Source organism: Globicephala melas, chromosome 13, assembly GCF_963455315.2.
Source record: "Globicephala melas chromosome 13, mGloMel1.2, whole genome shotgun sequence".
In the NCBI taxonomy this organism is placed as follows: domain Eukaryota; kingdom Metazoa; phylum Chordata; class Mammalia; order Artiodactyla; family Delphinidae; genus Globicephala; species Globicephala melas.
In genome coordinates, this window is record NC_083326.1 from 61,580,247 (window position 1) to 61,593,305 (window position 13,059).

Below are 13,059 nucleotides of genomic sequence, written 5' to 3' on the forward strand. Positions count from 1 at the left end.
TGATTATTGTTTTTGAAAGTAATGTTTTTAAGTAAGTCATCACAACCTTCTTAGATTATTATCTTCGTTCTATAGTTGAGGAAATACAGGCTCAGGGAGGCTGATCAACTCTCTCAGAGACATGTGGCCACTAGGTTGTGTAGCTAGTGTGCAAATCCGGGCCCATCTGACTCCATGCTCTTTCTGCTCCACCAGGACCCGCCTTCTTAAAATTATTTCCTATGTGGCCTCTTTCCCTTATTTTAAAAAGATTTATAAGAGGGATCATTAATTATGTTTTAGATGTTCACAAACTGAGAAAGAAACACCATTCCTGTTCTAGTTACTGAACACACATGGGGTTTGAGAGGCCTTGGTGAGCACTGGCTGTGGAGCTGGGGGGAAGTAAGTGTAGAACAGAGGAAACGCAAACCAACATTCAAACCAGATCAGAACACCCTGATTCCATGGTCACTAGAAAGAACCCCGTCAACAGACGAAGATAATTAATACAAAAGAGGAGGTACAGCAGGGTGGATTTACTGTAAAACAGTATCAGAACGACAATTTAATCAAGGTGAAGTGTTTGTACCATAAAGTAAACAGGGAGGGCAGCCCACACCAGGAACTACTTGGAATTATATTCAGCTGTTATTCTAGGAGGTATTTGGCCAGATTTTGCACCATAACTCAGGTTGTTTGAGTTAAAATATCCTAAGACAGCCTGTATTGAATAATTTTAAGTACTTTTTTGTGAATTAAGAGTGTAATTTACAGTTGGGCTTCATAATTCTGAGAATGAAAGCTCAGTGTAAATACTCCTTTAAGAGCTGAGTTCTAGAGGTCATAGGCTAGAGGAGAATACTTCATTATGTGCTCTCCAAACAAGGGGAATATGTCAAATTACATACTGGATTTAAAGGAGGTCTTGATCTGATGAAGTCCAGGATGATTTCATGAGCACTTTTTTTTAACCGAGGGGGAATATCACCATTCACCTGAAAGGAGACAAAAAGTAGAAGATTCATGTGACTACAGGTTTATCATTATAAGTTTCTGGGTACATATGTCAACATATGTCACTTCAAAATTACTGAAGTGGAATCTGGCTCCACCAAGGATGCATTTCAAATCAATAAAAATGGAGAGTAAATGGCTGAATGATTCAGAGCAAAAATAACTATGCAGAATTGAAGAAACTCCACGTCCACTTTAGTTCTACATTTGGGGAAATTATATATAAGATGCATCCTTCCAACAAAAAGTTTCTACAATTATGAATGTGAATGGAAAAAATAATACTACGCTTAATTACTATATAATTTCAAGTGTCTTTGGGACTTCCCTGGTGGTCCAGTGGTTAAGACTCTGTGCTTCCGCTGCAGGGGGTGCGGGTTCGGTCCCTGGTCAGGGAGCTGGGATCTCACGTGCCAGGTGGCGCAGCCAAAACAACAACAACAAAAAGTCTTTTACCTCTTATTTTCATCCTTGTACAAAATCTTGGTAATGGGAAGGAGTGGGGACATGGTTCACATTCTTAGACAAAGCTGAGGCTCAGATCGAGGTGGTGTCTGCCCCCTTCACAGGGTCGGTGAGCAGAAGAGCCTGGCAGGGGCCTGGTCTGACTCTGACTCTTGCCCTAACATCCTCTCTTTTTAAAGAAACAGGTTACAAAAATATTAAGAAATTTAAGAAAAACCCACCAAAAACCCCCCACCTAAACTCACATTCTGACCACTCAGAAGGCACAGTTGTGGTGACCATAAGTCATACTTATTTCCCAACCTCATATGAAAAAACAGAACTGCTAGGCACTTTCTGTCATTATTCTCATAAAAGATAGATGAAAAAAGAAATGTTAACAAATTACAAATTTAAAAAACTGATGAATACCTTAAACTTCTCAAAATCCAGAAAATCACCATACTATTTTTATTATGAACTGCCCGAAAAACCTCTATAATACTTTTTCACTCTACTTTGGTGACCTACTCTTTATCTTGTCATATTTTAATAATTTTATGTTATCAATTTTATTGGAGAGAAAAAAGATAATTTGTTTATTCCTCTAGCACCAATAGTTGATATTTTTTTAATTTTGATAGGTTAGAAAGGTTTCTTTAAGCTTCACAATTTGTTATTGAAATGTCATGCCCAATTTTAGAGTTATTGTAAAATTTGGTCAAACTTTTTAAAAGTATTTTCTTATCTGAATTGGAAGACTTCAGGGCATGGACAGTTTTGTTATGTACTTCCCAATCTTAATTACTGTTTTAATTGCTCAGGATCATTAATCAATTGGTTATTAATTTTTTATTGCAGCTGTATGAGTTTTGATCCTTTTGTCAATGTCACTATTTTGTGTCACCTGAGAAATGAAGTTAATTTAAAAAAAAAAAAAGAACCTGAACTGCTGCTCCCAGGCCCAGTGGCTGCCTCCCACAAATGCGACCACTCAGGGTGTGTGACAAGCCTGCTGACATCATCCACTCCCCTTTTCCCTGTGCCCCCCGCCCCCCAGTCCTGAGTGAGGACAGGACAGCCCTAAGGTTAGAGTTAGGAGTGAAAGCTGCCTGAGCTGAGCCACGCTTGTGACCACTAGTACTTGGTTTAAGGAGTGTGTGTACCCAAGCAGCAGAGTTGGGGGCCTACCGTGGCACCACTCTTCACCCATGGACTTCATGTTACACAAGACTTTTTAAAAAATCCTTATTGTATGAACAACTTAATCAGACCTTTCTATTCTACTCCTGAACAGGGTAACACATATCTTTCTAGCTATTTTTTTTTAATTGGCATTTTTTAAAATTAATTTATTTTTCAATTTTATTTTTGGCTGCACTGGGTCTTCGTTGCTGTGCTCAGGCTTCCTCTAGCTATGGTGAGCAGGGGCTACTCTTCGTTGTGGTGCACGGGCTTCTCATGTTGTGGAGCACGGGCCGTAGGTGCGCAGGCTGAGTAGTTGTGGAGAGCGGGCTCAGTAGTTGTGGCTCACGGGCTCTAGCACACAGGCTCGGTAGTTGTGGCACACAGGCTTAGCTGCTCCGCAGCATGTAGGATCTTCCTGGACCAGGGCTCGAACCCGTGTCCCCTGCATTGGCAGGCAGATTCTTAACCACTGAGCCACCAGGGAAGCCCTCTTTCTAGCTATTTTTCGTATACTTTTATTTTAATGTTCTTTCCATCACAACAGCAGGGTTGAGTGAGGTAATGGAGTCAATAAGGCCAAGGTTGTGAGTTCCATTCCCCAAACAAGCACGTTAACATCAGTTTCCTCACTAGTCAGAAACTGGATCCTGGATCCCAATTACAAAATGTGTGTCAGTGCTCATGAGGGAGCTGCAGGCCAGTATTGATGTGAGTCAGTCAGTCAAAGTCCTTACTAGCAGGAGGAAAAGTAACAGCAAATTCCATTCTGCTGCTGGGTCAGTGAAATTACTTTTTTTTTTAATATAAATACAGAACACACCCTGAAACAAGCTCTCTGAAGCTGCAACAATAAATGATTTCTAGATGAACACAAATAGTAGGCCCATAAGTAAATGAGACCAGTTATAGAACTTGATCTTACTTTTGAGCCACAATGCCTTAAACAAATAACTTCTCTATAAAAAATGTTTAAGTTTCTACATCTTTATTTTTCTTTTCAATTTTATTTATTTATTTTTGTACAGCAGGTTCTTATTAGTTATCTATTTTATATATATTAGTCAATCCCAATCTCCCAATCATATATGTCAATCCCAATCTCCCAATTCATCCCACCACCACCAACCCTCTGACTATACATTTTACAAGGATCTTTCATTACACTGGACTAGTCTTCTCAAATAATTGGTTTATACTTAAGAAAAAAAGAGGTTAAGACAATTAGAAATAAAATGCCTCCTCTGTTAGGCTTCTATTAATCAAAGAAAGACAAAGTTTTCAAGAGCTCAAAAACATCAGAAAAACAACAGATCATCTGATCAGGCTTTAGACCAAGGTAAATAAATAGAGAGAACTTGGTAATGTTTTAAAAAAAAAAAAGACCTTTAATGAGATATAATTCACATATAAAATTCACCCCTTTATTTATTTATTTTTGGCAGCACCACTCGGCATGTGGGATCTTAGTTTCCTGACAGGGATTGAACCCACACCCCCTGTAGTGGAAGCACGGAGTCTTAACCACTGGACTGCCAGAGAAGTCCAAAATTCACCCTTTTAAAGTGTACAATTCAGGGTTCTAAGTAGTCACAAGGTTTTGCAATCACTACCAATAACTTCAGAGACATTTTATCACCCCAAAAGTATATGCTGCACCCATTAGCACTCATTCCTCATTCTTCCCTCCCCACAGCCATTGGCAGCCACTAATCTACTGTCTTACTGATGTGCCTACTCTGGAAATTTCAAATAAATGGAACCCCTCATACATTATGTAGCCTTTTGTGTCTGGCTTCTTCCACTTAGCATGTTTTCAAGGTTCACGCAGGTGGTAGGATGTATTGGTACTTCATTCCTTTTTATGCCTGAATAATATTCCATTGTATATTACCCACTCATGAGCTGATAAACATTTGGATGGTTTCTACTTTTTGGCTATTATAAATATGCTATGAACATTCATACATAAATTTTTGTGTGGACAAATGTTTTCATTTCTCTTAGGAGTGCATGTAATGGCTGGGCCGTAAACTCTATGTTTAACACCTTGAAGAATTAGCAAACTATTTCCCCAAGTGTGCACCATCTTACATTTCCATCAGTGCTATGAGGGTTCCAATGTCTCCACATCCTCACCAGCATGTTATTTCTTGTGTTTTTTATTTTAGCCACTCTAGTAGGTGTAAAGTAGCATCTCACTGCAGTTTTGATTAGCATTTCCCTAATGACTAATAATGTTAAGCATCTTTTCATGTGCTTATTGGCCATATCTTCTTCAGAGAATAATTCAAATTATTTGCCCACTTTCCAACTGGGTTGTCTTTTTTATTGTTGAGTTTAAAATATTCTTTATATGTCCTGGATACAAGTCCCTTTTTGGATATATGATTTGTAAATATTTTCTCCCATTTTGTGGGTTGTCTTCACTTCCTTTATATTGTCTTTTAAATCACAAAAGTTTTAATTTTCGATCAAGTCCAATTTATTTTTTTCTTTTGTTGCTGTACTTTTGGTGTCATATCTAAGAAAGCACTGCCTAATCTAAGATCACAAACCTGTTTTCTTCTATGAGTTTTATAGTTCTAGTTCTTAAATTTAGGTCTTTCATCCATTTTGAGTTAACTTTTATATATAGTATGAGGTAGCAGTCCAACTTCATTCTTCTGCTTGTGAATATCCATCTGTCCTGGCATCAATTGTTGAAAAGACTGATATTTCCCTTTTGTCTTGGGATCCCACAGAAATCAACTGACAACAAATGAAGGCAATTATTTCTGGACTCTCAATTCTATTCCACTGATCTATGTTTATCTTTATGCCAACATCACACTGTCTTGATTACAGTTTCTTTGTAGTCAGTTGTAAAATTAGGAAGTGTGAATCCTCCAACTTCGTTCTTTTTTCAAGATTGTCTTGGCTATTCTGGGTTCCTTGTAATTCCATGTGACTTTTAGGATCTGCTCATCAATTTCTGAAATGACCGGCCAGGGAGCAGCGACAGCACCACACGGGCATGGCGCGGGGTGCCCGAGTGCAACTGCCATGGCCACCTCCCTCGGTGGGGTTGCCTGTTCGGGGCGCCTGCCCAGTTACACAGTCCTTGGGTCGCCCGCGCCCCGCGCCTAGCCGTTGCCACAGCTGCCGGAAGAGGCAGTTCAACAGCCGGCCGGGCTCTGGAGCACCCAAGCCCGCTTCAGGAAAGCGGCTTCCGCTCCTCGACTGCTGGCAGTCGGCTGACGGCGGCCGACGATCTACATCTTTATTTTTAAAGGTGAGTTATCTGAAGTTCTCTGTTAGAATTAAAGCATTTTACCAAAACATTTTGAAAAAATTCCATTGAAATGTTTTGTACTTCTATAACTTAATGTTCTAAATATAATCACATATGGCTAAGCCATTCAATTCCCATCATGAGCATCACAAATATACAAAAAACAGTGGATTACTATGGTATAGTTATGTAGTTTAAACCTGAGGATTAAATTAAGAACATCTTGGCATACCGCTTCAGATACAGATAGACTATGTGTGAAAATCCATTGTGTTTACTCTTTACAACAAAATTTTTTTTAAAGAAATTAGGAAGTGGCATTATATTGATAAAAGTAAAAATTTTTTTTAAATATATCCAGTTTTTGAATGATTAAATATGAGTAGCTGGGGCTTCCCTGGTGGCGCAGTGGTTGAGCGTCCGCCTGCCGATGCAGGGGACACGGGTTCGTGCCCCGGTCCGGGAAGATCCCACATGCCGCGGAGCGGCTGGGCCCGTGAGCCATGGCTGCTGAGCCTGTGTGGCCACAGTAGTGAGAGGCCTGCGTACCGCCAAAAAAAAAAAAAAAAAATTTGAGCAGCTGAATTTCCACTGTCATTTATCAGGCACATATATACATAACAAGGAACTAATCAAAATCTTAGCCTGTTAGACTAAAACTTGAAAACTTCCCCCACACAAAACCAATCACCACTAGAACTGCCATCTGCCTAGTCCCCTGCACAGAGGCTCAGTATAAACGTATCCAAGTGAACTGCATGGAATTAGCCAGACAAAGAAAGACAGAAAAAAGGAAAACAATAATGGGTACCACAGAGTAGTAACATGTTCTTCTTTACTTACTACTCACAACCTCCAAACTGTATAAACATGCACATAACAGGAGTCCCAGAGGGACTGGAAAGACAAGAAAGGACAAAGAAAATGTGAAGAACTAATGGCTAAAAACTTCCAAAATTTGATAACAATACAAATCTACTCATCCAAGAAGCTCTATAAACTCCAAGCAATAAACTCCAAGAGAGCCACAACAGAACACATTATAGTCAAGTCGTTGAGAGAAAAATATTGAAAGCAGCAAGAAGTGACTATCACATACAAGGGATCCTCAATTAGATGAACAGGTGATCTCTCACTAGAAACCATAAAGGCCAAAAGGCAGTGAGCTAAGTTTAAAGTCAGAAAAAAACACTGTCAACCAATAATTCTGTACCCAGAAAAACTCTGCTTCAAAAATGAAGAAGAGGGCTTCCCTGGTGGCGCAGTGGTTGAGAGTCTGCCTGCCAATGCAGGGGACACGGGTTCGTGCCCCAGTCCGGGAAGATCCCACATGCCGCAGAGCAGCTAGGCCCGTGAGCCATGGCCGCTGAGCCTGCGTGTCTGGAGCCTGTGCTCTGCAACGGGAGAGGCCACAACAGTGAGAGGCCCGTGTACCACCAAAAAAAAAAAAAAGAAGAAGAAGAAATTAAGACATTCCCAGGCAAACAAACACTAAGGGGGTTCATCACTAGTAACCCTGCCCTAAAGGGAGTTGTTCAGGCTTAAAGAAAAGGACAGTAGACAGAAATTTAAAGCCATGGGTTGTGGAATTACACATTTGTAACTTTTCTGTGAGCTTCCTGTATTTTCCAGCTTTTCCATATTGAGAAGAACATTTTCAACAAATAAGATTACCAAAAAACAACCATTTGAGTCCATTGACAGTTTTCTTTGCTACTTACCATCACTTTTCGCAAAGTGTATCTTTTGGATCGAATGTCATCCATTAGCATCTCATAAGGGGTGAGCTGATATTCAATGGGCAGAGGGTTGTACTGCCGCTCTTGGACCTTCTTGAGTTTTACTCCATTCCGCAAATCCCTCATCACCTGCACCCAGAATCGAGCCTGGAGGAGCCAAGGGTGGAGAGAAATCCATAAATAAATTTACTAGTTTCCTCTAAAGAGCTATAGTCGTAAAGAAAATATTAAGAGCTTGGATTACAAACAACCAAGCAAACCAAAGAGAAACGATTTAAAAAATTAGATTTTAGGGTACTAAAAAGCAGGTTGGATGCCAGCAGAGAATCCACCAGCTCTAACTGTGGGGACACCTGGATAAAACCCTAATTCACCCCCTGTGCTACCTGCATCCATGGCCTCAGTTCCTCAGGCCCTCATGCTCCACCTATCAGGTGGCTTTGCTCACTGAAGAGGTGTGTGTTTCTCACACTAGACTTTGGGTTTGGCTCTATTACTTCCTTGGCCACTGGAATTTTAGTGGATATGACATGACCAAAGACTTCAACAACAAATGCACAATGGCTTGTCACTCTGCTCCTGTTACTACCATGAGAACATCACGCTTGGGTTGACACGAAGCACACTGGCAGCATTATCCAGGAGAAGGACGATGCACAGAGTAGAGCCACCACTCTGATCTGCAGACTCATGAGCTGAGTAAATGCTACCACTTTATGCCGTGGTATTTTGTAGTGTTTAGTTACGCAGCATTACTGTGACCACAGCTAACTGATACAGCCATCTACTGCTATTTGACATCCAGCAAGTTGCTTCCCCTTTCTGAACCCTGGCTTCCTCATCAATAAAAGAAAATGGCACTTTATAACTTGTTGAGATGATCAGAGCTGATGTACAGTGTTCTGCACATAGAAAATGCTCAAAAATGACAATTTTTATGTTATTACTATCTCTGCACAAATTATTTAATATCAATTTTCTTATCTACAAATAATAGCAAGTTGCTCTGCCTGCCTTTCAAGAAAATGAAATATATGTAAAATATTTATTATAATTTAAAATATATTAAATGTGTTAATATTATTATACTTTAACCTTTTTGTTTTCCTGCCTATAAGCTATCATATTCTCGGCTTCAGTAAAGAGAAAATCAATATGATATTTAACTGAAATATTATAGGTTGTTAAACATTAATAACTGGCTCAATAGCTACATAATATATTTATTAAAAATCAAGTGACATATTTCATAAGAAATGCCTACATAACTGATTAAACTTCTCAAAAATGTCCTCAAAAAATGATTTGTGATTTTTAAAAACTGTATACCATTTCTTATTCCCAAAAGGATTTGAGGTACTTAATACTGTGGTATAGCCATCAGAACATCTTCTAAAATATTAATATTTAAGACAAGTTCTTAGATTCTGCCATTAAAGTTATCCTAATATAAATCCCTAAAATATTTAGATCTCTCCTTTGGGAATGCTCGTCTCAACTTCTCTTGCTCATTCCTTGAAGATCCAATTCAAATACCATCTCATTTTTAAAATACTGTCTCTTCTCTTCACCTCCTCTGGCTTTAAGAAAACCTGACATATGAAACTTTGAATTCTCAAAACAGATAAATTAGTGATGATTACTCACATTAGAATCTTTTGCTATAATTTATAGAAAAATTCAAACAGACTCTTTTATATAGCCAGTTCATTCTATATTATTGTTGGCAAAAATTTTACAAATGACTTTTCAGAATCTAAGTTCCAGTTATATAAAATAATGGACAACTGTCACTGTATGTATTCCCAGAGATTTTATCACTTACCCCTTATTACACTAGAAAGATTCTGAGATGTATAGATTCTGCCATTAAACGTATACTAATTCTCCTTCATACTATTACTCATTCCTTCCTCATTTCATTCTAATCTTTCTAGGTAGTTCACTTTCATGATCTTATGAAAAAGAAGCTGGTGATCTAGGCAAATGTAACTCCCTTTGGAGATAGTATGTCTCTTGTCAGTGATCATACTGTTTTAGATGAGGTTGCCTTAAGACAGTTAATTAAATTTTTGGTTCAACTTTATACTAGCTATTTGCTAACTTCTGAGCACCTGGAGTTATTTACCTGGCTTCAATGTCTTGGAAAACAAATTTAAAAATTTATTAACTGGGCTTCCCTGGTGGCTCAGTGGTTAAGGATCCGCCTGCCAATGCAGGGGACACAGGTTCGAGCTCTGGTCCAGAAAGATCCCACATGCTGTGGAGCGACTAAGCCCGTGTGCCACAACTACTGAGCCTGCACTCTAGAGCCCGTGAATCACAACTACTGAAGCCCTCACGTCACAACTACTGAAGCCTGCGTGCCTAGAGCCCGTGCTCTGCAACAAGAGAAGCCACTGCAATGAGAGGCCCATGCACCGCAATGAAGAGTAGGCCCCACTCGCCGCAACTAGAGAAAGCCCGCGTGCAGCAACGAAGACCCAACGCAGCCAAAAATAAATTAAAAAAAAAATTTATTAACCAAGATGACATACACCTAGAGCAACACTATGCAAAGGAAACTGATCATCAATATTATTCTAAAGTGACAATACTAGCTTATAAGACAATATAGCCTACTTGTTTTTTAACTTTACCCTTAAACATTCCTGATTGATATCATTCCAAATATCTCAGGAAAGATATCGTCCATAAATTAAGAATATTGCTAACAGGAAACACCCAAATGACCATCAACAGAAGAATGGATAAACAAATTGTGGTACTTACATACAATGCAATACCTCTCAGCAATAAAAAGTATAAACTATGATACAGGCAACAACATGGATGAAATCTCCAAAGAATTATGCTGAATAAAAGAAGCCAAAAAAACCCTTGTATATACTATGTGATTGTATTTACATAAAAGTGTACAAAATGCAAGCTAATCTATAGTGACAGAAAGCAGATCACTGGTTGCCTGGAAACTAGGGAGGAGGGAGGCAGGAAGTAGGGTTACAAAGCAATACGAGGAGAAGTGGGGTGATGGACAGGCTTACTGTTTTCTTATGGTGATGGTTTGTTTCACAGGTGTGAATGTGTATGCGTATATGTCAAACTTATCAAACTGTACTTTTTAAACCTGTGCAGCTTGTTGTATGTAGATTACACCTTAATAAAGCTGTCAGAAAATATGACAATTGAAATCTAACATGGTCAAAGGCGACTTGTTCATATCCTCCAAATCTGTATCTTTTCCGATTCCGTCATTTAATGTCATTATTTATCCAGTATCCTTAACATGAAAAGTCAGAATCCTAAAATGTGCCTTCCTACATGTATCTAGTACCATGTTGGAAAAATAGTAGACAGTCAGTGAGTCACATGAATACACTGCAATCATCTGTTCTAGAAATCTGTCTTCTGTTTCACCAGGGCAGAACATTGTAACGTATCACTCATTCTGCATCCCCAGGGCCCTAATCCAGTAACTATTCATTGGATAAATGAATGTACTACACTATAGTTTCACTATATCCTGAAACAGAGCTTAAACTTTGACTTCCACATAAGAGGATGCTAAGGTATTAATGTAATTAGAAAGGTCAATATTTTAAAACACTGAAATTCTCAGAGACATTGGGGTGGTTCTAATAAAATTAGATAGTTTTTAAAAAATGGAATAGCTATTTCCTCAAATGTAAGGTTAGGCTTTCAAATGGGTATAATATCATTTCATAATAGTCCTTAAGATAGACCATTTTACAAAACATGACACGACTTCTTCAACACTAAACAGAACACAGAGAATACCCAGCTATCTCACCCAGTCAGCGTTTTTCAGCTCCTCCAGGTCTGTGTTAGATTCGTTACTCTTCTCCATTTCTTGAATCTTCTTCAGATTCTACCAATTAAAATTCAAATAAAACATTTAAGCACAAAATTTCATTAAGCTACCTTCTCAAATTAAAATTTCGAACGGATACCTTCAGATAAAATATATACAGAAGTGTTACTGAAGCAGATAGCACAGAATCTACTCCTCTGTAAATTTCAGCCAATTTCAGTAAATTAAAATAAATGCAGTCCTGCAGAGGGATGGACTGAGATTGTTCATTCTAATTTCCTTTGAAGCCTTGTGGTTAAACCTCAGTCACAATATTAATTCACATCTTCTAAACTGTACTGACATTTCCTTCTCCATCAACCCCCACATTCAATCCATCATTAATCTCACAGATGTAACTTTCTCTCTTTATTACTTAAGTCCTCTTCTTTTCATCTCCACTGTAAATCCCTTAATCCAAACACCATCTTATTTGGCCTGGACCTCTGAAGCAGCCTTGCCCCGGACGCTAAGTGCTAAGCCTTCAGGCAACCATCAATTTAACCACAACCACAACCCATGTTACAGGAGAAACTGAGGCTCACAAAAACTAACTAATATGTCTTGGGTACCCCAAGGTGAGTGACAGAGCAGGAGTGAAGCACATGGAAGTGCCCCAGGGCCTCAGACAAGGTGAGTGATGGTGCAGGACTGAAGCAGACATGAGGTAAGACGTATGGAAGGGACAGCACACGATGAGCAGAATGTTGGGAATGTAGCATCCAGACACTTAAATAACCCTGAGAAAACGGACAGGTAACGTTCTACTTTAACTTGGCCAAAATGAGCATTTACGAATTGGTATTACACAAGGAAAAGAATAGGATTTATGATTTGTACCTGAGCTTTGCACATAACGGGTACTTAATAGGTGGTGTGACATTATGTAAAAATCTGAGTAATAGGGGCTTCCCTGGTGGCGCAGTGGTTGAGAGTCCGCCTGCCGATGCAGGGGACATGGGTTCATGCCCCGGTCCGGGAAGATCCCACATGCCGCAGAGCGGCTGGGCCCGTGAGCCATGGTCGCTGAGCCTGTGCGTCCGGAGCCTGTGCTCCGCAACGGGAGAGGCCCACGTAACGAAAAAAAAAAATAAATCTGAGTAATAATCATTATTAACTAAATCAGGACTCTCAGTTTTCTGACTTTAAAGATATATCACAGGGGGCTTCCCTGGTGGCACAGTGGTTGAGAGTCCGCCTGCCGATGCGGGGGGTGCGGGTTCGTGCCCTGGTCTGGGAGGATCCCGCGTGCCGCGGAGTGGCTGGGCCCATGAGCCATGGCCGCTGGGACTGCGCGTCCGGAGCCTGTGCTCCGCAAGGGGAGGGGCCAGAACAGTGAGAGGCCCGCGTACCACCAAAAAAAAAAAAAAAAAAAGATATATCAGAGGTACTGGTATTACATTATCTCTGATATTCAAAATTCCTCATTTTTTGCTAGGGATTATTAGTTAGCTTTAAAAAAATCTCTGATGACTTAAGCCATAATACCAAAATCAGAACTGAGCGGGGAAGAGACCGAAAAGGAGAAGCACAGGTGTTATTTTGTTCCT

At 39.6% G+C, this 13,059-nt stretch overlaps 1 protein-coding gene across 6 annotated transcripts in view; it reads right to left on the bottom strand.

The window, feature by feature from the left end:
• The window catches only part of SPIRE1 (spire type actin nucleation factor 1), a 207,012-nt gene that overhangs the window by 38,139 nt on the left and 155,814 nt on the right, over nt 1-13,059 (bottom strand). For all 6 annotated transcript variants that reach the window (XM_030836536.2, XM_060311222.1, XM_060311224.1 and 3 more), the window contains exons 5-7: nt 11,450-11,527; nt 7,621-7,785; nt 891-977 (exon numbers count right to left, since the gene is read on the bottom strand). In XM_030836536.2, the coding sequence (XP_030692396.1) occupies nt 891-977; nt 7,621-7,785; nt 11,450-11,527 (330 nt within the window). The remainder of the gene's footprint in view (nt 1-890; nt 978-7,620; nt 7,786-11,449; nt 11,528-13,059) is intronic.